Raw genomic sequence first — 26,242 nt, 5'->3', positions numbered from 1 at the left:
GGACCCTCTAAGTGATTTTCCTCGTCATCCCCTTCCCCCAGCAACCCCTTATGACCCCCTGAAAAGGCTCTGAGGGGATTGGGGAACCTTGGAACAAGAGGTTCTTCCAAGGAAAGAGAAAGGGCAATTTCACATATATGTGATGGAAATTAAAAACAGCATATCAAATAAATATTTGATGAAGTCATTCAAGCATTAAGAAAATATCTGGTGAATACATTCAAACTTAGCATTCAAATTTGCACAGGAGAATGTTGTGGGAAAATATTGGGATTCAATTAATTTCCTAACTTTTCTTGACTTGCAAAGGTCCTCATAGCTAGGCAGCTACTAGAGCATCCACACAGTGGGGGCACAGCTACAGTGGTGTCTCCTCCCCCCCTGGCCCCTGCAGTAACAATGTTCAAAAGAAAGATCTGGTATAGTAAATGATTGCATTCAAAGGGAAAGTAATACAAAAGATTCTCCAAACCTCCACAGTGAGTCATTCCATACAATGTATAACCTTTGTGGCACAAGCACTCAAAAGTTCCTGGGGAGTTGATACAGATATGGTCACAGGTCCTTTCAAACGAGCATTCATCTATATCTTGATTGAAAGTAAAAGAAAAAAAACTGAAACTGTGTGACACTGACAGCTCATCTTAAACATCTGTTTCCAAAAATAATCAGTATTTCTCAGTTACCTGTCAATAATACATGATAAATTCAGAAAATGTGAACAAGATTTCCTACATAAAATGCTTGTGACGTCTTCTGAACACTTAACAAAACCAATGAGGTGAGTTCTTCACATGAGGAAGTGAACAGGTCAGTTCCTTCATAGAGGCAACTTTCATGTAGGAGAAATAGAATATCAACTAGAAAAAGGGAGCAAATTGAATCGTGTCTATGGAGGTAGTGCATATTTTAACCAGAGGGTGGCACTACTGAATTTCTGTCTTTTATCAGACATGAGAAGCGTTTTCAGATGTTTATTTGCTTTCTTGGTTGTATTGTGCTGATGTTCATGATGTTCTGATGTGTAAACTGGAGGACTAACAGACTGGATTTTCAGATGGTGAGGTGGATAGGGAAATGGTTAGAAAACCGCACCCAAAGAGTAGTTGTCAATGGATTGGAGGAAGGTGAGCAATGAGGTGCCAAAAGACCAGTAGTTTTCAAGATTTTTATCAATTATCTGGATGAGAGAGTGGAAGGACACCTCATTAAATTGGCACATGGCACCAAATTGGAATAAGTAGTGAACACTTCAGAAGATGGTGATAGAGTTCAGCAAGAGCTGAACATGCTAGAAAAGTGGGTGAGAACAAGGAAAAGTGCAGAGTTCTATAGCTGGGTCATAAAAATGAAAAGCATGCCTACTAGATGGGAGAGACACTTCTGGGTACAGCATGTGCGAATAAGATCTTGGGGTACTTGTGGGCTGTAAGCTAGATATAAGCAGACAGTATGATGTAGCGGTAAAGAAGGCAAATGCAGACTTGAGCTGTAACAACAAAGACATCACATTGAAATTGCAAGATGTCATAGTCCTGCTGTAGGCCACACACACCTTGAATATTGTGTGTAATTCTGGAAACCTCACTTCAAAAAGGAGGGGGGCAAAACTGAGAGGGTGCAGAAGAGAGTGACTAGGATGATCCAGGGCCTGGGGACCAAACCCTCTGAGAAAAGGCTGAGAGTCTTGGGAATGTTCAGCCTGGAGAACATGTGGCTGAGAGGGGACATGATTGCTCTATTTAAGTATCTGAAAGGTTGTCACTCAGAGGTGTTCCTGTTGGCAGAAGAGGACTGGCCCTGCAGTAATGGGTTTAAACTACATGTTGAATGGTACTGGCTAGATATCAGGAAAAAAATTTCACTGAGTAGTTAAGCAATGGAATTAGTTGCTTAAGGAGGTAGTGAGATCCCCCTCACTGGCAGTCTTCAAGCAGCGGCAGGACAGATACTTATCTTGGGTGCTTTAGGCTGATCCTGCATTGAGCAAGGGATTGGTCTATATGGCCCCTTCCAATTCTATGATTCTATTAATTGTAATTCATAAAAAGCAATATAGTGTCTTTGCTTTGCAAAGCAACAAACAACTCAACACTAAAATTATAATGTTTTCCAAAGAGAAGATTCTCTGAATACATTCGTAGAGGCCAGCATGCTTTACCCAAATGCTGCACATATTTAGATACTCTCTTTGTAACGGTCAGAGCCTCCATGCAAGGAAAGCCTGTATCATGATCTGTCTGTTACAGGTGGGAGCCAAACACCCCCAAAGGACAGGCTTTTGACTAAGCTGATGACTGGGAGCAGCTCTCAACCATTACACAGCATCAGCTTTGAATACTGTGTAAGAACATAAGAAGACCCCTGCTGGATCTGACTAGTTGTCCATCAAATCCAGCATCCTGTCAACATGGGAGATGGACTGTTCTCCTGTAAGTCCATAAAAGTCTCTCCCCCAAAGCTCGCTCTCTGTCTTAGCTTCTCCAGGCTGACAACCTTAGCCTCAAGAAAACAAGCCTGCTTCCTGAGAGCCAAGAGCTCCATGCAGCAAGCACACACTCATGATTGCCACCCAGTGGGTAGATAATCATACATGGGGCACTATCTGCAAAACACTGCATTTTCTGCAGTCTATTTCTACAGACTATTGCGAAATTCAGCATGGGTCATAGAAAAAATGGAAACTATTTCAAGCACTTGACCATAAAGGAAGCGCACTGGGAGTTAAACGGAGGACATTGGAATTTCTCTTCCACTCCTCTTTGGATTTTAGTATATACACTCTAAGTCAACAAACAGATTTCAAGCAGCTCTTTGATTTAGTTAGGGATCTGATTGCCCCTCCCCTCCTCTGATCCTTTTAACCCTACTTAGTTTTTGTAACAACACCACACATTTATTTTATTCCGTACACCACACTGGCATACAAGCAAGGAGGGTGGTGTGCAGCTGTATCCTTCCAGCTATGCAAATTCTTATACACTAGTATAAGAAAGCACCCTATTTCACTCTAAGATACTTTTGAATGACTAGCCAGATATGAAGGTAGGAAGCTAGTAGGGGAGGTGAGCTTTCAGCATAACTGTGTTTTTAAATTTTCCTTTAACTTCTTGAAGTTTGTGAAACAGATCTCATGTTCTTCCTTTTATGTTATCTTTTAGTTCTTTACACTACCTATCATAATAGTTCTTTGTCTGAATGAGTGAATTACTGGAACATTGTATGTTTATTTATTTATTTTTATTTCTATACCGCCCATTTCTTTGCAGCTCTGGGCGGTTTTGTAAAATTTTGATTCTGTTTCTATCACCTTTTACTTTTGCATCTTGTCTATCTTAAGCGATTTCAAAAGTTTTATCAAACCATTTCTGCACAAGAGTAAACTCCTGCATTGGCATTCTTAAAGAACTGACCAATGCAAAACTTTCCACACAAAATTTTGCCTCCACAAGCGTAGATCTGAATTTCACGCCCCCTTACTTTGCAATTTTCCAATCCTCTTTAAAGTAATGTTTTTTCTCCTTCAGATTTTAACTTGCAGTTTTCCAGTAAGGAATTCCCAAATCCCTACAGTGGTGAACCATATGTTTTTGAGAAACCAACAATGACAGAATTGATATATCCACAATAATGGGGTCTCAATCAAAGAGAAAACACAGGAACCTGAATTGCAGGAGACAGAGAAGGATTACATACTGGAAGAAAAAATGTTGACTAACAAGTAGAAGAAGAGTTGGTTCATATATGCAGCAAGGGCCTCAGTATGATACCTCTCCCTCAGTTGGTAGAAGACAATGAGGTGGGCTGAGCTAAAGGTTGGGCTGCTGAAGGAGCAACACCAAGACAGAACTTAATGCTCTGGCCACACTCATCTGCATTTGGTGGGAAGAATTCTCACCCCACCCAACTCTGGATATAACGCTGGTGTGTTCTCTGGTCAATTGACCCTGCTCCTAGATGACGCCTGCATAGTGTAATAGCATAAACCCCTTCCTGCTCACGTTCAACCTGTCTAGCTCTCGTATGGATTTGTAAAATAAAGCTTATTTTTGGATCTGTGGATCTTCTTGGCTGGTTTCTTCTCATCCATCCTGATGCACTGGTCATGGGACGTGACAGACTGCACCAGAGGCTTTGCACTGGGCTGCAGACTGGTGTTTTTAAACTTCTGGTTGGTTCTACAACCATAATTCCTATTACATTGTTCACGAAATGTCCCATCCAGCTGACTGTACTGAATCACCCTGTATAATCCATCTTGAGTCCAAGTGAGAAAGTTGGACCACAGATAAGGTAAACAAACAAACAAACAAATTTGATGGATATGTGGCATGTAAGAATAAATTTGGTACTAAGATCTTTTTTGTTACTGTGGCAAATGATTCACATTTTGAAATTCCTGAGTGAATGAATGAATGGAGTGAATGAAAAGGGCTACAATTCATAATTAATCTTGATAACAAATATCACTGAGATACAGTGATAGCCAACAAACTGTTCAATAAAATACAGAAATCAGAAATGTCCATATAATAACAGTCATAGTTACAAAATAATGCTCCATAACCATAATCCAGTCCATGTGTCAGAAAATCATTAATGAAGCTATCCCAAAAGCTAGATAAGCAGGTCATCTGGTACCTGGCATCTAGTGGTGAGAGAAAACAACTCAAGCTTCCTAGATAAGAGCTGCTAAGGAGCATGAGAAGAATATTTTCTTGGGAGTGGCATGACAGTCATTCCCTCGTACAGCTCAGTTCCCTCACTTACTATATAAAGTTATTTTCCCTTAAAGATCAAGCACCAGCCTGTAACAAAGATGGAGTTACATAAGGTATACACCATGCCAAATTACAGGGATGCCAACGTTCAAAGTATTTCCAGGGATTCCCATACACCACCTGTTGAATTCAAAGATATTAGTAAAGTATAAAGATACAAGAAAAGCCTTGCTGGATCAGATTTGTGGTTCCATCTAGTCCAACATACTGTTTCACTTAGTGGCTAGCCAATTCTTCTAGAGGGCCAACAACATGGCATAGAGAACAAAACCCTCCCCTCATGTTGCTCCAAACACTGGGTTTCAGAGGTTTACTGCTAAGTAATATGGAGGTTCCCTTTACTTCCCTCATACCATTGATAAATCTGTCTAATCTCCATGAATCTGTCTAATCTCCTTTTAAAGCTGTCTATTCTTGTGCTCATCACTATGTACACTAGCACCCTGTAAAACGTCTAGATTACAACCAGGTAGTCAAGGGTTAAATATAAAAATTACCAGTAAATACTTCCTTGACTGTCTTCCATGAAAGATGACAGTATTTGTTAGATACTTGATACAAACTTTGTCTTTGTTAATTTCTGCATAATGGACTTTTGAAAGGCAGAAATGAAAGTACAAAAAACTTACAAAAAAGTATTTCTCAAATGTCAAATAAGGCTTGTTGATGTCTTAATATGCTGGAACATCGCTTCGGTTCACTGTTTGTTTATTTTTTGTCAACAAAACGTTTTTAAACAGGGATCCAGGAAAACAGAGCTTGGGTTTTCCATCTTGGCACACAGCCAACACTCCAGTTGTCCACAGTAAGTATGCTCCAAATATCAAAGACTAGATAAGCAAGGACTATTCTTCTTTGTTGCTTCTACCAGATCTATCACCAGTCTTTGATATGCCTTCTTGTGGAGACAGTGGGTGGTATCAGGGCAATGTATTTTGGATTGGTTTAAATTTGGTTTAAATTCCTTATTGATTGGACTCAGAGAATTGTTATTGGAGGCCAGTTGTCATGACCATGGGATTTGCCTTGGTGGTTTCCACAAGGCATAGTTCTATTTTCCATGCTATTTAATTTCTAGATAAAGCGATTTGTCCTTATTTTATTTTTTTATTTATATACTGCCACTTCCACTGGTGCTGACTCATGGTGGTTAACATATAATGAATTAAAAAAAACATACATTGTAAAACAAATAAAAACAATCCAACAATACAGCCCCTAGCCCTAACTAATCAATTAAATTCAAATCACTAAAAAGATAGCAGCACAAAATATTACTCCATAACGAGTCACTGAGCTGGCTGTGTAGACACGCAGCCTGTGCTGCTAATGTAAAAAAAAAAATCTAAATTAACTGGTGGTAATTGGACATATGGGGAAGGCAAACCACCCCGTATTGAGTCTGCCTTAGGGTGTCACCCTAAGGGTCAGACATGACCCGGTGCTTGCACAGGGGATACCTTTACCTTTAATTGGACATTCTCAAATAATTTTAGTTTCTCAGGATCAGAATATGTATTTTCTCCATCCATCATATGAGGAGGCATACACTTGGAATACTAAACTGCAAACTATATTTCACTTGGCTTCTATAAGATTTAATTAATTTTTATATCATGTTATTTCATTCTAAGCTCAATTACTACAAATTGTTCATTTCAGGTTTGTGCAATTAAAAAAAAAATTGGAATGTCTGTTCAGGTATAATGGACTTCAAAAATACTGGTATTCCCTATACTCCAAATACTGATATGGTACTGATAGTCAGGGTTTTGGGGTTCATTATTCCCTACGAGTAATGGCTGGCAGAGTTTTTATTTATTTATTTATTTATTTATTTAGATTTATATACCGCCCTCCCCGAAGGCTCAGGGCGGTTTACATTAAAACTAATCAACGATACATGAAACAGTCTTCGTTAAAACATACAGTAATTAATAACAGTGGTTGTAACCATATAACAGAATAATGTAACAGTATAACAATATAATAAAATAATATAACGATGGAACGGTGCAATACCACAACAGGTCCAGAGCGCTCTGGTGGAGTTCTGGGAGGAAGGGGGGAGATGGGGGGAGCGGGGGCCCTTCATTCACTGTTAGTTGTGCCTGGTCTCAACCAAATGCCTGGCGGAGGAGCTCCTTTTTGCAGGCCCTGCAGAACTGTTTAAGCTCCGTCAGGGCCCTGATCTCCTCCAGGAGCTCGTTCCACCAGGTGGGGGCCAGAACAGAGAATGCTCTGGTCCTGGTCGAGACCAGGTGGACTTCTTTAGGGCCAGGGACCATTAGCCGGTTGGTGGCGGTGGATCGCAGAGCTCTTTTAGGGGCATAGGCAGGGAGGCGGTCCCTCAGGTACACTGGGCCCTGACCGTGAATGGCCTTGAAGGTAATTACCAGAACCTTTAGTCTGATCTGGAATTCAACTGGCAACCACTGCAGTTGGTGGAGAATGGGCCGGATGTGGGACCTCCACGGTGTTGCTGTGAGGATCCTGGCCGCTGCGTTTTGGACCAGCTGTAGTTTCCGGGTCAAGGCTAAGGGCAGGCCTGCGTAGAGCGAGTTACAGAAGTCCAGTCTAGAGGTGACCGTCGCATGGATCACTGTGGCTAGGTGTTCCGGGGCCAGGTAGGGCTTTTAAACATGTCGTTGTTAAGTTTCTGGGTGGCTGGAACAGCCGTTTGTAGAGGTACAGGCTCTAAAACAGCAGTGGAGCTGTTGTTGTCTTCCCTTTAAATAATCCCCAAGTTTCAAATCAACTGGATCAAGAGGTCCAGTAAGTAGTATGGGTCCCTGAACACAGCTAAATTCTTATACAATATTTCTATAAATGAAACAATTTTATTCTTTATTCATTTCTAGAAATATTGTATAAGAATTGCACTGAAGAAGGTCTGTGGACCAAAACATTTTCATATTTCATATGACTTCTTCAAGCAACTCTAAAGGTAAAGGTAAAGGTATCCCCTGTGCAAGCATCGAGTCATTGTCTGACCCTTGGGGTGACGCCCTCTAGCGTTTTCATGACAGACTCAATACGGGGTGGTTTGCCAGTGCCTTCCCCAGTCATGACCGTTTACCCCCCAGCAAGCTGGGTACTCATTTTACCGACCTCGGAAGGATGGAAGGCTGAGTCAACCTTGAGCCGGCTGCTGGGATTGAACTCCCAGCCTCATGGGCAAAGCTTTCAGAAGGTTGCCTTACCACTCTGCGCCACAAGAGGCTCATATAAGCAACTCTACTCTTCTGTTAATAGAATCTTCAAGTAATTAAACATAACTCTGGTTGGAAAATAAGGAATTTATTTTGCTTGTTGTTTATTACTAGTATTGTGGTTCATTGCATGGGTATTCCTTTTGTGTTAAAAAAAATGAGAAACACCTAGTGGATGGAGATACACTTCTGGGTAGCTGTGTGTGTGAACAAGATCTTGTGTGGATTGTAAGCTAAATATAAGCAGTCAGTGTGATAAAGTAGCAAAATAGGCTAATGGGGACTTGGGTGTATCAACAGAGGCATAACATCAAAAATCACAAGATGTCACAGACTTGTTGTTCACTGCTCTAGTCAGGCAGCCCCTCTTCTGGAATTCTGGAGGCCTCACTTCAAAAAGGACAGAATGAAGCCAGTGCCCAAGGAAGTGACTAGGAGAATCAGGAGCCTATTTGAAAAGGTGTAACTTAGTGGGCGGCAGGGAACTGCTGTGAGAATAGGTCATGGAATAATAGGTTTTAAATAATTGGTGGGAAAATACCAGTTGGATATTACCAATTTTTTTGACAGTAAAAGTTGTTCAACAGTGGAATCAGATGCCTGGAGGGGTGGTAAGCTCCCCCTCAATGACAGTCGTCAAGCAGCAGCTGGACAAACACTTGTCAGTGAAGCTTTGGGCTGATCTTGCATTAGATTAGACTAGATGGCCTGTCCGACCCTTCCCAATTCTATGATTGTATGGTTTTGTACTGTGTAATCCTCCTTGTGTCTCAGTGAGAAAGGCAGGTAGTATATTCATACAAACATATTAAGCTTGGTTTTTTTTTACCATTTCATAATGCTTTCTAAGCCTTGTTCATTATGATAAACTTGGAAAAAGTCAAAGTAGCTTTGGAAATCATGTGGACTCTTTCTTCCACTCCCCCGAGGGTACCGTAAAAATCCTAATCTCTTTTTTTTAGAAAGTCATGAATATTGCCAGGGTACAGCCAACTGCATGTGAGTTTCTTTAACACTGAACTAAAGAAGACACTCCTAGGAAAAGTCGGTAGATTCTCATTTTTCCATGGCCATCCATGTAAGTCTATGATCTTGAACCTCCTTCATTGAAGTTTCCACCTTTTCCAGTCACAGCAACACTAATTATTCTGGTGGTTTTGGTCATGTGGATACTTGTCTGCTTGTGGACTGAGCCCAGGCCACAAAGCAGCCATCAGACTGTAATGATTTTTGGCCAGTCCTAGCTTGGTTTGGAGACCTACCACGGTCTCAAAAGTGAAAGGCTCTCTGTTCCCATTATTAGCCCCTTCATTTAGCACCTTACAGACTATTGATGACTCAGAGCTGTTAACTGTTAAGGTAAACAGCACTGTGAGGAGGAGTAAAGATAAACATGGATTTTTACATGGCCCTGTCATACTAACTGGCATTAGTGGAGACATGTCTATAGAAGCTTATCAACAGAACTGTCATGAGACGTTTGGTACTGAATCCAGATTTCCAGTGTTATGCTCTCCCTTCTCTCCTCCTGTCTCCTTGAATGAATCATTAAATTTGAACCATCATTCCGCAAAAGGAAAAAAAGAACTGACATGGCTGCTGCAATGGTGAAACAATGCCTTCTCTTGCATGCTTTTTTCCTCATGTACATGCATCTCCGTGGTTGGTGGCCATATGACTGGGATATCTCTCCTACATCACTGTTAGGTCTCATAGAAAGCTGTGTGTTGGTTGCAATAACAATACTTGTCAATATGCAACATACCAAAAATTCAAATCAAGACTGGTTCTAAATATTAAACAATGCTGAAGTACATGCAGGGGCAGAAGATAGTGCCCATGCACACTGAACCAGAGACTCTGTGGATAATTCCTGATGTTGAATGGGTCTGGCAGGGCTTAGCGACCTATAGGGAGGCAGGTGTTTTATCCAAGAGCCTAACCCTAACCATATGGAATCCCATAGCATAGACGCCACAGGGCTGAACAGCAGTCCCCAGCACCACTTTCTAAAATCAGCTAGCTGACTAAAATTTGAACCACTGAAGCCCTCTACTGACGCTATCCCAACTTTGTGCAGTGAACCCTCCTCTGTGGCGAGCCATGGCGGAACCTTTCCACCCCAGAATTGTGTATGCACATGCACAATTCAGGAGCGGACCGTGTGTGCCGGGGGATGGGAAGCGGCAGGACATGCTGCCCTGCCGCCAGAGATAAGAAGCAGCCCAGTGCAGCCACCACCATTCATAATCAATCATGGTCTCAGACTGAAGTGCCAGTCCTGAGCTGCCAGTATTGGAGGGCCAGGTCTGATCTTGCTTTTTCACTGGAGCCCCACAAAATCAGAACCAAAAGTTCTCTGGATACCTGCAATGAAGTCTGCACAGCTCCATCTTCTTGTAACAGGCTATTACAATATTTCCTTGTCTTTTCTTAGGAGACAATGTAGGTTTTCAGTGATTCAGAGTGCTCTTTGTGGATTCTACTACTGTGTACTGAACTGTGGATCAAATGAAAACTCACTCCATGTGCAAGCCTAGCGGTTAATGGAAAGCAGAAGAATGTTTTGAAATTATGGTACTGAAACTTTCTGCCACCTCTTCCTATCTCATCAGCCACTTTCCTCACAGCCAGGTTAATTCTCAGTTTATATCCTTTAGTCTGGGTAAGGAAAACTTCACAAGGGAGGGGACAGAAAGTGGAACATTTCCTATTGCGGTGGAAACGTGCCGCTGATAAGACACATTGGGCATATTTTGGGGAGTGCTGAGCACTGATTTTGAAAACAATAAATACATAAATAAAATTAGTCATATAGTCTTCCAGACTGATTTCACATCAGTTACTATATAAAGCAGTGGTTTTCAACCTGTGGGTCGGGACCCCATTTGGGGTTGCTTTGCCCCTTCCCCGGGGTCCCCAGGTTGCTGGCCGCGGCGGTGGCAGGCAATGGCGGACAGCAGTGGCAGAGCCATGGCAATGGCCACCTCCATGTCACATCTAGTGTTGTGCACGCGCACTCACGCCCGCAGCCCACCCTCACTCTGCTGCTGAATCCATTGCCGAAGTTGGGGTTACCAAGCAGGTAAGGTTAGAACCGCTGATATAAAGTGTCAGAAAAGTCTTTGGTCAGATACCACATGCTACTGCTCTAATAGACTTTTAGGACTGTATCCATACATCTTAGATACCATGTGATGGCAATCATTCACAACTAGATAGTTTAGTATAAACACTGTGCATTACTGCTATAGCACAACGATTGCACAATGTCCAACATGTGTAGTTCTAGTCTAAAACTGCTGAAATGTTGTAGGGTCATAAGGGGAGAAGGTTATCTTCCTGAAAGGAAGATAACATGCCATCAAAAAGTTCCTTTCAGAAAAAATGGTCAGTTCAGTTTAAGTAAATGTGTAACTTTTTCTTCCATTAGCAACCACAAACACATCCTCAAATTAAACACGCAAAACTGGCAAGGCTTTTTGTACACATTTGGTTTTAAAATAGTTATTTTCTGTTTTCCTTCTTTCCTCTCAAGTTTTACCTGCTGCTTGTCCCACCCACACAGTGTTGTCCATCTCACTGTTGAGAAAAAATGGAAATCTTAGCCAGTGAATGTTTGGGAGAAGAAGAGTTGGTTCTTGTATGCTGCTTTTTACTACCATGAGTCCCAAAGCAGCTTACAATTGCCTTCCCTTTCCTCTCCCCATAACAGACAGTCTGTGAGGTAGCTGAGGATGATATTACGGCTCGATCAGAACAGCTTTATCAGTGCTATGGTGAGCCCAAGGTCACCTAGCAGGCTGCATGAGGAAGAGCACGGAATTAAACCCGCCTCACCAGATTAGAAGTTCACGCTCCTAACCACTACACCAAGCTGGCTCTCAGAACCCTAGAAAAACCATGGTTAGTGAGCAAATCAGGATTCCCCAATATGAGTTATCTTTGCTTCAAATCTATCTTAAAAACTTGAGGATGTACAATATATCGCTACTATATACCTAAAGCAACAATTATTACGTTTAGATACGACAAACACAGTGGACAGCGATACAAGTGGCCCAGTCCTTAATGCTACTCTTTCTTGGGAGCCAAAGGAACAGGATCTCTGATGAAGATTATATCAGCATGTTACAAAATTTAGTCACAGATCATTAAGAATTTAAAGGTAAGAACTGATTTTAGAAATAACTCCTAGCCAGACTTTCAACAATGGTTCAGTTTATTACCTGTAATTACAATGTTCCAGCAAAAGCAAGTTGAACTAGTTCAAATTTCCAAACTATTTTCAAAGGCAGTTACATGAACATTGCATTGTAGTAATTGACAATCTACAAAAAATCTTACTTTTCTAAAGAAGGGCCTCAGGTAGGTACTGGTCCAAGAAGGATACAAGCGTTACAATATCTACATAGCAATCTGGGAAGATGGCCTGGGAAGAAACTCCCCCAGTCTATAAACCTGCTGTTCTTCAGGGGAATACAGCCTGTCCAGTGTAGCCTGAAACTCAGCTTCACTGGCAAGCTTGTCAATCAATAATATCTTGGTATTATCTAGGTTATTAACCCTCATTCTGCCCAGCAATGCATCAAGAAACCTTTTGATTAGTCCTCATCTAGTTCTTAAAAAATTGCTGTCTTTTCTGACTCTGCTGAAAGAAAATAGAGCCATGGGTCATTTATGTACAATGACCACCTCTAACTCTCCAACTAAACTAATTACTCATTATGGATTTCTGTGAGATTCCATAGAGTAAACATTCCTCCTTCTTGCCACTGATGTCTTTAACCATGTGAGAGGTCTGTTCTATTGCATCTGGTGGTATGACAAGTGGATTCACCAATGTGGTACAGTTCAGATACAATGTGTCCATCTTTGGACTATGGCTGCCAGGCATCCTGTAGTGTCCCACCAAAAGATGCTACAATATTCATTATGAGTTGCAAGATGTACATCATGACATCACTTCCAGTTTTCCCCTGATGCAACTTCACAGTACGTGAGCCATTGGTGCCCCCCCGTAGGAGCATCTTCAGGACTGACCTTTCTTGCTGTATTACCTTTCTTGCTTTAGAAAAGCGTAGCTCTAGGAACAATTAACTATTCTTTATCCCTTGTACTGTCCTATTGCACATGAAGCATGCCAGGTCAAGGATATGCTTTATTTGGTATGTGAATATGGGTACCTTGCATTTACCTCCCCCACTGACCTATGTCTCCATTAACACTATGGGAAGTCCACCATTCTAAATGCTTCTTAAATAATCCAGAGAGAAACTATTTCTGATGTGGTTCTGCCTCTGGGATTACCACATGTTCATATCCCAAAAACTTTGCCCTCCAGTAAGTGAAATACAATTTTATGGATGGCACTCATGCTTGTTATCTCCTATGCTTGTTAGGATCGAGATGGCTGACTGTCTAGGTGAACTAGACAACAAGTTACAAAAAATGTGAACATTTATTTTGCACAATTAAAAAAAACCTTTGAAGTTAAAAACTCAAACCACTTCACCTGCCTTTGTACATGCACTACTTCCATAGGCACACTACAGAATTTCTTGCCAAACTGAAAGAAGGGGACTATTGACTGATAAATGGACATTTTCCATCAGATCCATTCATTTTGTCACCATAAAAAATTAGTTCTTGTACTTTATTTATTGAAGCAGCTGCTTTATGTATTTGATATTTTACCATTGTATGTGTATCTTCATTAGACCTCTGAGGAAGACCCAGTCAGGGTCAAAACGCATCCTAAGAAGGTCTAACATCTAAGATTGTAAAGTGCATAGGGATACTTCTCAGCAATGGCGTATAGGCTCTGTATGCATTTTAACTTCAAATATATTTTTTAAACTGCAAAATAAATGTTTACTTATTTTTGTAAGTAATCATTGTCTAGTTCACACAGACATTCAACTGTCCGGGTCCTAACTATTCCAGTTAGGTTTTTTGTTTTCTGACACACCATGACATTTTCCTCCAACCAAAGATTTGTTATGAAAACCTGATTAATTTTTCCTTCCTTCCATAACCCAGAAAGGAATATGGTTTTATTCCCATGATCTGGTACTACACAATATTAAAGACACTGTAGAGAAAATAAGGGCCTTTGCACCAGCCTGTCTTGGGATGCTACAGTGATTAAATAAGCAGCAAGCATTTTTGCCTAATACTGGCCATCTTTGAAAATTTCCACCTCACATCTTGCCGATTGTTGCTGCCACTGGTTGTATTGGGTGGGGGGTTATGCTGATTTTCTGTTTTTATGTAAGCCGCCATGAGCCAGCTGGGCTGAGAGTGGCAGTCTATAAATACAATACTAAATAAATAAATAATCATCTACTGAGCTTCCACAGCAGAGCAGGGATTCAGACTTTGATCTTCATTACATGACACTGGACTGAAGAGAGGGATCTGCTTCATACTGTATTATTTCTGATATTTATACCTCACATTTTTTCAAATTCTATTATTATTTGTGGCTAAATTGATTTCAAACATCTGCAAAACTCACTTCACCAGAAACAGCAATGGGACCCTTATTAACAACAACTCTCTGCTCTATTAATAATGACCTCTTTTCCATCTAAGCTCATTGAGTAACAGAATTGTTTGTTCTTCTCAGAACTTTACAGCCAGCATGGTGATAGGTCAAGAAACAGAATTCCTTTTTGTGTCACGTACTGCTACATGACACATCAACTTATCCCTGATTCATGCTATGGTTTAAGACCTTGAAAAGTGAGCCAAGCTTCATCTGGAGTTACAGAAGATGTTTATACTTTCAGAACTAATCAAGTTAAGAATTTGGCAACTTTTGCTGATTTGCAGTATCACTGAGGGATCTTAATAAGAATTTTGTCTAAACAAATGTGTCATGTAAATAAATTATGCAATCTTAAATGTTGCTTCATAGGGAAAGAAATGTTTTTAAATGCCCTCATTCTTCTGGCTTCCAAGAGGAACATAAATAACATGTCTGATTTTTTTGTTATTTAAAACATAGCATTAATCAAGAGGTAAATAAAACACTGGACAAAATTACAGAAAAGAAGATTTAAAATGAAGTTTTCATACACATCTATTCTTGTGAACTCTGTGAAAAGGGGGAAAGTGGTACAACCGATCAATTCCCAGCTCTTCCTGGACTGTTGGTGGGGTGCTCATATCTGAATACTTCCCTATTCAGTAACTCCATGCACATTAAAACAAATAGGGAGAAGAGTTAACGCTTGTAACACATCAGCTGCAGACCAAAGTGGTACAGCACACAAAATATTTCCCACTTGAAACAGACTATCAGAAACATGTATATATCATCTCAGACACTTCACCACTGGCCTAGGAAGTTTTAAGGTTAAGATATTATTATACAGTAAGCATTGATGAAAATCTACATTGCCTGCTTAATAATCCCAGTAGTTCAAATATGCTTTCAGAAGGAGTATCACTATCTCTTTTTGCATTACTGTGGCTCATGTGAGTGAGCATCATTTGATAAACTCATATGATTTTAAAAAAGGAAGGCCTCTAAAACAGCAGTAAATCTGTAATAACAAGGATAGGTTATACTGAAGAATCTAAAAACTGTGTTGTTGGTCTTACTCAGTTTGATTCTCATTGTGTAGCCATTGATACGCCAATGGCTCTATTGCTTCACTGACAGCACTCTGGTGTCTCCTGTCCTTCAAATGACATTTGAGCACAGTGATAGAAACATGGGAGCATCTCCACCTAAACTGATATCAACAGTGCGATATGAAAACATGAAGAAATGCCTATATATGTATGAATAAAGAGGATTTCCCATGAGTGGGCAGCCATGTTGGTCTGAAGCAGCACAATAAAACAAAATCAGAGTCCAGTGACACCTTTAAGATCAACTAAGATTTATTCAAGGTATAAGCTTTTGAGTGCAAGCACTCTTCCTCAGACTATGATCTGACCATCATGACAGTGGGAATATATAAGCCAAAGTTAATCCTGAAAGTAGCTGTTTTATTACAAAGGAAATTCCAGAACAGGCTAGAAAGGGAGATTGTAGAAATGCAAGTTATTACAACACTCAAAACAATGACATACCCTGGACTCAACAAGGACATAGGTTATCTCACTATGTGTGCGAATCTTGTTTAACTCGTGTATCCACATTCTTCACAATTTATTTTAATTGGGAAAATGTGACTGTTAGTAATATATAATGTAATTTTGAATTTAACTCCCTAGTCTCAGGACCAGATAGTTGCCAGCTCAGCTTCTACTTGTAGGAATGTTTCACACTTGGGTGGAGACAGATAGGGCAAGTAACAAATGGTAAACTGTAAGCCGTTAGTCATTAACATAGACGGTTTTATTTCTCTTATGTTTTTGTGAACTACAACTGAATTTGAGGGGACTGACTGGCTGTTTTAGCAAAGAATTAACATATGGCTGTATTTGGATGTTGTGACATTTACTAATTTAACAGGATTAATTTTGGCTTATATATTCCCACTGTCATGATGGTCAGTTCATAGTCTGAGGAAGAGTGCTTGCACTCAAAAGCTCATGCCTTGAATAAATCTTTGTTGGTCTTAAAGGTGCCACTGGACTCTGATTTTGTTTTATTAGGATTTCCTGTCTTCTCTTGAAGTGAAAGGATTCCAATGACACTATTGTACTAGGCAGTATCTAGCCTCACCTCACCTCAAAATCGAGGCTCAAAATTGAGCAGTGGAGGCTGCAGCAGTCAGGAGTTGGATGGGGTCTCTTCATATAAAAAGGACTAAGTCTCCATGTACTTTTTAGTACATAGTTTCACTGCCACTTTCCTCACCCTTAACACAGAGTGAACATTTATCACTTGTAAGGAAAAGTCAGCCCAGGAGAAGCCTGCATGACAGAGAGATTTGAACAGGTTATTTATTTGATGTGTTAAAGCAGTCTACATTCTCTTTAGAAAAGTACATGACATACCCTTTTTGCTTTGTTCAGCAAAACTCCTTCTGAATATGAACTGTAACTCACACTCCTTTGTCACCTTCTGGATGCGACACAATCCCCTACCATTCTTAGTTGTTCAGGCAAACACAAAAGAGTTGAGGTGGAGCAAAAGCTGAATCTTGGTGAAGACTGTGGGAACAGGATACGTGAAGAACATAACAAGGGAATCACACTAGACTAGGGTGTAAACTACACGGAGCTTTTATTCCAATCCCAGGTCAATTCAGTCCCTGCCGTCTACACAAAATGCGATTTCTGTTTTGATTTTGGGTGATTTAAATTGATCCGGAGTGACCCTACCTTTATTGTGCGATATCTTAGAGTGCTTTTAATGCTCAATATTTTTAGAATCGAATTGAGAAAGCAGGCTGTTTTGAATCTGGGCTTTGCTCCGTGGTAGAGAACCCCTGATTGGCCAAAACTGATCATGTGACAAGCTTGCCTTAAAGGAGAAGCCCCTAATTTCTCCCAACTTCTGTCAGTCTTGGATTTTTTCCCCCCTCCTCTGCCTTCTTCAATCCTCTCTCCCCCCCCCTCCAAGAAAAGAAAGAGACTCCCTGCTTGGCTCCTCTCCCCCCCCCACTTCAAGAAAAGAAAGAAAGAGGCTTGGCTCCCCCCCCCTTCTGAACTACCCTAACCACGTGCAGAACACTTTTCTGTTTCAATGGGGGGGGAGAGAGAGGAAGATCTGAGTTCAAATCTATCTGAATTCAACAGGATTGACAATGGAATAAACAAAGTAAGTGCAGACTCTGCCTACAAATCCTAGGAAGAGCCAGCAAAATTCTTCCCATCACGAGTTACTGTAGGCCTCACTCTGGAACTTATTTGCCATCAATGTGACTTTAGTTGAAGTAGGAAGAAAAAACAAAGAGACCAGGATATTTCCAAACTCTTGCTATCTTATTACTATGACATATGTAGAGTCACGGGTGAAGTGCAAATAGAGAACCTGTAGGTGTTAAAGCTGCCAAACACTTTTCAAACCCTCCCTGGAATCCTCTGGTTCTGTGGTGTTCCTTCCCTCTCCTGGGAACAGACTGAACCTTGAAGTCTTCCTCATGTTATTCTCCAGAGAATTGGCTTCAAACTTGACCACCAAGATCCCAGTTCAAATATGGGGTTTATGTGGGCTTAGGTAAAAATGTACTTTAAAATCTATTTGGGTAAAAAAAAAAACCTTTTTTCTTCAATGAAAGCAACCTGTGTAACCTTCCTTGCCATGTCCCCTGGCTGCCCCCATGCTTGGCTTCAGAAGACTGCACCCATTCAATATGGCTTATGACATTTGCATCTGTGGACCAAAATTCAGTAAACCTTTGTGGGATTTCGAGTTAACAATACAATCTGTGCCCTGTTTCCATCCTTTGACATAATAAGGCATCCAAAATAGATTCAAATCAATGAATGGGAAGAGTAGAAACCAAACCAAACCCAAGGTTATTAGTTCTGTGGAAAAAAAAAAAATCTGGAAATATTTTTCTTTTGATTCCACCACTCCCCATTTAGTTCTCAATTCCTCTTTCCCTCTCACCACTCAAAAGGTAAGAATTATCAGCTTTCACTGCTTTTTTCTTATTCGTATATTGACATACATAAAACTATGAATCTGTCAAGAATTAAAAAACAAACTCACAGAATTAAAATGGTAGTAGGTAACACAAAAAAAATGTAAAAATAAAAAAACTTGAACAGTCACATCTTTCAAAAATACATAATTAAATTCTTATGATTCAGACTATGGGAAGATTAAAATACCTAAAATAATCTGCCACAAGTCTTTAAACAGAACTTTTAAAACGTCTTCCATATTAGTTGCCAGGAAAAAAAACCCAAGAAATGTATAAACTGCCACAGTGAACAACCTCAACCTACTCTTGTTCCTGCCATTTCAAACAAGGGTTTCCAAAGACATTCTGTTAGTAAGAAAGTAATAAAATACAGGTGATTCACACTTTGCTGATTCTTTGATCTCTATTGCTTCCCATTTGTCAACATTAGCAGTCCTGCCAACAGTCTGAATTACCCAAAATTATCTCCCAAGTGAAAAAAAACATTAACAAGCAATGTGGTTTTCCTTTGAAAGAACCAACATTTCTTCTCCCTCTTCCCCCAGCCCCTGGCATAAAACAGCCCCTGGCATAGACCCCTGTAGCAAAGTCAAAACAGATTTATTTAACCACTTTCACTTTAGAAACACATATGAAAGAACAGAAGAAACTTGGGTAGACATTCCAAATTGCTATGGAATCCAGGAGCATGCCATCCTATCAGGTGGCTATCTTGGCATAGATCTCCTCTCTTGGTTAACATGGAAAAATAATCTGTTTCTAATTATCATTTTCTTAGATCAACAGATCCGTTGGAGCTGGTCCTAACAACACTGGAGAAAATAATACCAGGTTATGTGACATTGGTATATAGGCATAGACTTTTAAAAGGACAACAGGGGCTTCTGTCTCACATGTGATGCTTGCAATGAGGGCACTAAAAGCCAATATATTTTAATTAATTGGTTTATATAGTCCAAATTAACCAAACTACCATGTCAAAAAGTTATATAGCACAAAAGACCATGTGCTATATCCTTTCTAGCTGCCGACTTTCCAGTAGAAGATCATACAGAAGACGCACAAAACGAACAGAATTTGTTCTTAATGTTGTCAAGAATGAAACTATGGCTGGTAAATCAGATACAATATGAAGATTCCAAAATGATGAAAGTGTCATGCTTTGTCATCTGAAGAAAAAAATGCCAGTGATGCATACTGAGTCATGCTTTATCCCATATCTACCTGATAAAGTGAGCTGAGACTCACAAAAGCTTGTATTTAAATAAATATTGGTAGTCTTAAAGGTATCACTGAACTTTTGTTTTATTTTGCTTCATCCCAAGACTAGCTCTAGAAAACCTGGAAAATGTTCACTGTCACCTGGAATCACACAGGCTTACATGCCTTCAATGGTGTGTTCCAGTAATCATGATGAAAAATCCATCAGGATTACTGATATAATCCTATCAATGGAAAACTGATTACTCTGCGTGTTACTCGGAAATACTTGAATTATGATAGTGTTGCTGAGGTTGCCTTTAGTATGTATAGCATGTACTGGTTAAAAGCTGTAGAATCAATTATGGACAGCCACTGTACGGTACTTCCCCAGGGTTTCTTTATCTTAGCAGAAGCGAAACTTATTTACAAATAAATAAATTAGTAACTAAGTAACTAAGTAAATAAATAAATAGACATTCTTTCAAATATCCCAGCCCCAAGCTATTTAGGACCTTAAAATTAAGAAAAAGTACTTAGAATTGTGCTCAGAAATAGGCACACAGGGCAATCATTAAAGCACGGGGGGTGATACCCTGTATCCTATCTCCGACAATTACCTGGATGTTACATTTTGGCTCAACTGAAGTTTCTGAACAGTTTTCAAAGGCAGTCCCATGTAAAGCACATTATGGTAAGGTAGCCTGTATCCCTGCCTCCCAATTCCCTTAATCTGTCTTTCCCCTCACCCTTTCTCTGTAGAATTTGTTAGAATCCAATTCTGGGCCTTTTTACTTCTCCTCCTGGTGTTCCCCTGTCAACCTTGTTTGCTTTGTTTCTCCTTTCTCCTGCTTCTCTGTTAGTGAAACCTACACATACATGACTGGGTAGATATATTTAGTTCAATGGGAAGGCTTCCGCTAGGAATTGTTCAGTTACTTGTTGACTGCTTAGCCCCCCCTGAACTGCAGGATCTACAACATTCCTGCATTTGTGTAATTTATCTATTTTTAAGCATTTTCTCCAATCCTGGACATTTGTAATTTGTTTTAACAGTCGATTGCTACTGGATTTTTTGTGTAATCACACAAGATTTTGTGTAACACATCCATTTTAGTAGTTGGATGGCTAACAAACAGATTTTATTTACTTTTCATACAAAACTGTTTGCATCCAGTTGGCAAAGCAGGGCTGAACCATTTTTGAGGTAAATAGTTTTCTTCTATTTTTACCTCTTCTTTGCTCCTCTGAATTGCGGTAGTATGCTATTTAAAATGTCTGCAGCAATTCCAATAGTCCCCCCCCCCCTTTTCAGGTGTGGTCTTACTTGAGGTTCGGTTTTCAAATTGTTTTTAATTGTTCTGAGTTGAGTACTATAGCGCTAGACCAAAATAGCACATAATGAATAACTACTCAAAATAAATAATTAATTCCAGAGGCAAAATCTAGATAGTCACATCAAGCCTGCTGTAGCAAACTAAAAAGAAATACAGGGCCACAGTTTGACAGATTTATACTTGTTTAAGCTTTCATAACCAGATTCTCATTCAGCAGAATGAGCTACTGTGGTCCCTATCCTCTTTCAGACTTCTGGAATTCTGGTGGAAAGAGATGTTTGCCACCCCAAAGCTAAATGCCTGCCATAGAATGCAGAGAAAGAAGAATAAAAAGAAACAAAGAAAAGCAAACGGAATAGAGAGAATAAGACTGGAGACTAAGGTAAGTGTGGGTGCTTACCAGTCCTCCTGTGGCTGTGGCTGCTGTTAAAGCCAGAGAAAACCCTTCTATTTGAATGAAGGCAGTCAGTAACAAGCCCTGCCCACTTTCTGAAAAGCCCAGTGGGCACTAGGGAAGCACTGGTGGATGCCATGGTGCCCATGGGCATAACACTGAGGAACCTTGAGCTATGTCCGTGTAAGAGAAATGTGGATATTACCATTAAAAGGCCATGAAATGCATGTAGTACAGTTTGTGACATTTCTATGTAAAACCCAAAAGGATTTGATAAGCAAAGTGGTCACTGACAAAAGCCATAATGGTATTTAAGTCCTGGATAACTCAATTAAATCTACTATTATATCCTCATCCAGCAATTATTCAATGTCAAACTCACTTTGTACTTGTAAGAAACAGTTTTAAAACCCATTAAAATGCTTTCTGCTATGGTGCTATAATCCCTTGCAACGAACTGTTGTGAATTAAAAAAAAAACACTCAAGCAAGAAAACCAGAAAGCAAAAGGCCTGGACAGGATCAGCCTTAATAGTTTACAATTCCATGCCCTTTGACCTGTGAGGCTCCAGCCTTCAACCTGTTCAGGAATACGAATGGAACTATTCTGGTGCTTTATTCCAGATCCATTGTTTAGAGACAGTTTAAAGGTGAATGCTTCATTTATGAAAAAAGAAGCCAACAGATGAACATAAACCACTAACAGTCTCTAGTGCTGAAACACAACAGGATGGGAAGAAAACACAAACATCATATTCTGCATTGTTTAAGAAAATGTAGAGTTCAATGAAAATGTCAATACAAGCATCAGTGAAAAAAGCAACCTCCATGCTAGAGATTATTAGCAATGGACTGGAAATAAAGCAGCTAATATTGTAACGCTCCTGTCATTACTGGGAAAGCTGCATACAGTTATGACTGCTATACCTAAAAAATGATATATCAGAGATGGAGTAAATGCCATGAAATTTAACCAAAGGAAGTGGAGTACCTTTCCTACATGGACAGTCAGAAGAATATGGGGCTTTTTAGTTTGGAAAAAGATGTCCAACAGGGGACATGATGGAAGTTTATAAAACTACACATGGAATGAAGAAAGAGGATTCTGTCTCTCTCCCATAATATTAGAACTCAGAGGCAACAAATAAAATTTATGGGCAATAGATTCAAGATGAACAAGAGGAAGTACTCCTTCACACAATCAATAATCAAGGAATTCACTGCTAGTGAATGACCACGAATATAGATGGCTCTAGGAGGGGATGAGAAAGATTGACGGAGAATAAGTCCATCAGGGGCTACTAGCCACAGTGATCTCCATATGGAGACAGCAGTATCAGCGTGACTGTGTGAATACTCAAGCAGGTGTTTACTGTGTGCAAGTTATCACATCCATTTCCCCCCAAAATGGAAACAATGAATTCCCCCCCCACAGTCTTTTGTTAATTTATTTCACAAAAATATCTCCTCACATTACAAAGAAAGCATCAAATATTTGATTAAAGGTACATTACCTTGGCAGGTTCGCTCATCTGTTAAAAGTTTATAGCCCTTCTGACAACTGCATTCAAAACTACCCACTGTGTTTCGGCAGAAATGATCACAGCCGCCATTGTTCATCAGACATTCATCTATATCTGTCACAAACAGGAGAGAAATAGAACAAAATATCAGTTCACCTGCAGGGCTAAAGAAGTTAAGAGATCCACAATTTGTTGTCCATGCACTCACCTCAAGTCCCATGGAAATCCTCACCAGCACACTTGGCTGTTATTGTACCAATACTAAAGAAGGCAAATGACAATTTCCACTGCTTCCCTCTACCCACTGCAGATCTATCATGTAATTCTTCCAGGCCCCCTTATCACCCAGGGGAAACAAATTATGGAGATCAGTGAGCTCCATTCTGCCACTGGAAAATTAAGTCTGGATCTAATCCACTATGCTCTTTAATAACACAGTTAAAATAGTTTTTAAAAACTTATTGAGGAAAAAGAAGGGGGAGAGTTGTAGTTCTGTTCCAATCTTGTAAGCAAACAATTTCATTTTACCTTCTTTTTGCCAAAAGAGTTGCAACAATTATTAAAATAACCATGATTCATATTAAAAACTCTCTTTTACAGATTGTAAACACAGAGTCTTAAGTGTAAAGTGGTGTCCCATTTTTCTAAAGCATGTAAATAACTACCTATGAGACAAAAAGAGTATCAGGTGCATATTCTTGTTGGCTTCATCAAACAACCTGGCAAAGAACCAGTCAGGAAAAAAGAGACCCCCAAGTATCCATTAGTGCCCTTCTCTACCACCATCATTCACAGAGCCTTCCTCTTCTCTCAATGCCAAGTTCGTGTTCAAGCTGCTTGGCTACTTGTTATTCTTCTCACATTTTAGAATTTGTTCACCTAGAAACAGGGAGTTCCTTTTCCAATTATGTGATAAAGAGCATTCTCTAAAAGCTCTCTGTTTTATGGATATTGGTTTTGTTTTGTGAAGTTGTTCTTTTCATCTATTGTGAGTTGGCCCAAGGATCTGAATAAGCCATTTGGAGAAGTAGAAAATTCAATTAAATAAAACATTATTAATAAACCTTTTCATAAACAACGAGAAACAGTAACTGTAAACAGTGCTAAATAGTCCTCAAGCTACTCTTGTGCATTGCATTATAATAGTTGCATCAAACGTATTTGCATCCTATAGGAAGTAAATCCTACTGTACTGAGAAGCCAACATTTTCAACAGGGCTACAGCTAATATATAACATTTTATGTTCAGTTATTATTAAATTACTAGAATTAAAGCCAGTTGTAGCTGATACAACGGGTGCTAGCGGGGGGGGGAGGGAAGGAGGAAAATAGCAAAGAGAGAGGGTGGTAGAAAGGAAGAGAGTGATTAAGATAAAGAGAGCTTGGCATTAGGAAGAGGAAGGGGTGGGGTTGTCCAGTCTGTAAGGGCATGAGGTTGAATATGTGTGGTGGCATGGTGACAAATGAGGGTGTGAGTGTGGAGAGATGGGTGTCAAGAACCTGTAGTTTCAAATGTTAGTTGATTGTGGGAGAGGACTGACCTTTGGGAATTGTGGCATGGTGGTTACAGATGAGCTTTCAAGAGCCATGTCTTCAGATATGTGAAGGGAAAATCAGAATGGAGATTCTTCTTAGGGGGAGATTACATGGCAACCAATTCCTCCCAGTTCTGTGGCCCTATTCCTTCTGTCCCATTTTTTTTTTTACTACTGATATAATGTTATGTGCCCACATGCTTCTTTCACTGTTGCCCCTTAGAAGAAGAGATGGATTTTTGTATCTTGCTGTTTACTACCAAAAGGAGTCACAAAGCCTGTGAGGGATGTGGGGCTGCGAGAGATCTGAGAGAACTGGGAATGGCCCACAGTCACTCAGCAGGCCTTAGGTGTCTCTAAGCAGTTTAAAAGCACCTTCCCTTCCTTTCCCCATAATAGGCCCTCTGTGAGGGAGGCGAGTGCAGGGGCCAGCCCAATCAGGCTGTGCTGACCGCAACCTGATTGGTCCATATTCAACTTGGACACCCCGGACACGCTTCTCCCACAGGGGCATTTCACAAATATATAGAGGAACAATGGATACGGATTAACCCCAACCCCAACTTTTAGGAGATTCATTTTCCATAAATTCTGCCTGTCCAAACCGAAAAGGTTCATCTTGAGAGATCAGGCATAGCCAAGCTAATGCTGAGTTCTCAAGCAGCCACCACTGGGCTCCACCCCCAAATTCCTTCTATGAACTACTAGAATCAACTCTTTGTTTTGAGGTTTTGCCTTTTGTATCTCACAGAAATGTGGCAAATCTATATAAATGCATCCAAGTCACTGGTTATTGCACACAACTCAGTTGTGTGTAGCAAAAGCTTAACTGAGACCTATAAAATTTAAGCTCTTGTTGATTTGATTTATTTACAGTGACCTCACCACTCTCTTCACCCAAGAGGGAATTTTGTTCTTTATTATCATGATCAAAGATCACCTTATTAACATAAAATAAAATAAGCTTGATTGTTATTCAAGACTACAGGTCAGTTTAAAATTAGACTAAAATATTTTCCATATGACAATATATAACATTTTTGAAAAATCATGTTAAGGCACATTTCTCTACCTTATTATATAAGTAATGACACAGAATCTTGCTACTTTGCAGGTGATATATTTGTGTTTATCAACAAGAAGCATCAACAAGGTACATAGATACATAGTAGCTATTTGTTCTGCCTTGATGGCTGCCCAGTACTGGTGCTATATATAAAGTTTGAATGTCTTGGTAGAAGTTACAATGTAAAAGAATAGGCAAACATTGAATCCTTCAAACTACAAACCCATCAGCCTCTTGAATGTGGTGTACAAATGCTATACTAAACATCTATGTTGGAAGTTCTGGGATTGACTAGCCAGGAAAAACATCACTGCAGATGAACTGGCAGGATTCAGAAATGGATGCTCCACCATAGATCAGTGTGTGATATTACACCATCTGGCAGAGAAATATACGACAAAACAATATGTTACACCAGTACATGATGGCATTATCTTGACCCAGACTGTGGGAAAAATTAGAAACTTCTACAATTGATCACAGACTGTTTAATCTCATATCTATATTATATGAAAACATTTATCTGTAACATGCAACCCACAAGGCCATATATCTCAAAAGATCCCAGCTGAAAGAGGAGTAAAGCAAGGATGTATAATTGCTCCTCTGTTTTTATATACTTTTTAAAATACATTC

At 39.9% G+C, this 26,242-nt stretch overlaps 1 protein-coding gene across 4 annotated transcripts in view; it reads right to left on the bottom strand.

Moving 5' to 3' along the window:
• SCUBE1 (signal peptide, CUB domain and EGF like domain containing 1) overlaps positions 1-26,242 on the bottom strand; it is a 156,135-nt gene that overhangs the window by 36,667 nt on the left and 93,226 nt on the right. For all 4 annotated transcript variants that reach the window (XM_077337820.1, XM_077337821.1, XM_077337822.1 and 1 more), the window contains 2 exons: positions 22,997-23,119; positions 473-589 (listed from right to left, as the gene is read on the bottom strand). In XM_077337820.1, the coding sequence (XP_077193935.1) occupies positions 473-589; positions 22,997-23,119 (240 nt within the window). The remainder of the gene's footprint in view (positions 1-472; positions 590-22,996; positions 23,120-26,242) is intronic.

The sequence above is a fragment of the Paroedura picta genome, chromosome 5 (genome assembly GCF_049243985.1).
Source record: "Paroedura picta isolate Pp20150507F chromosome 5, Ppicta_v3.0, whole genome shotgun sequence".
Classification (NCBI taxonomy): Eukaryota; Metazoa; Chordata; class Lepidosauria; order Squamata; family Gekkonidae; genus Paroedura; species Paroedura picta.
Note: the sequence above shows the minus strand (reverse complement) of the source record. Positions and strands in the feature narration are given on the sequence as shown.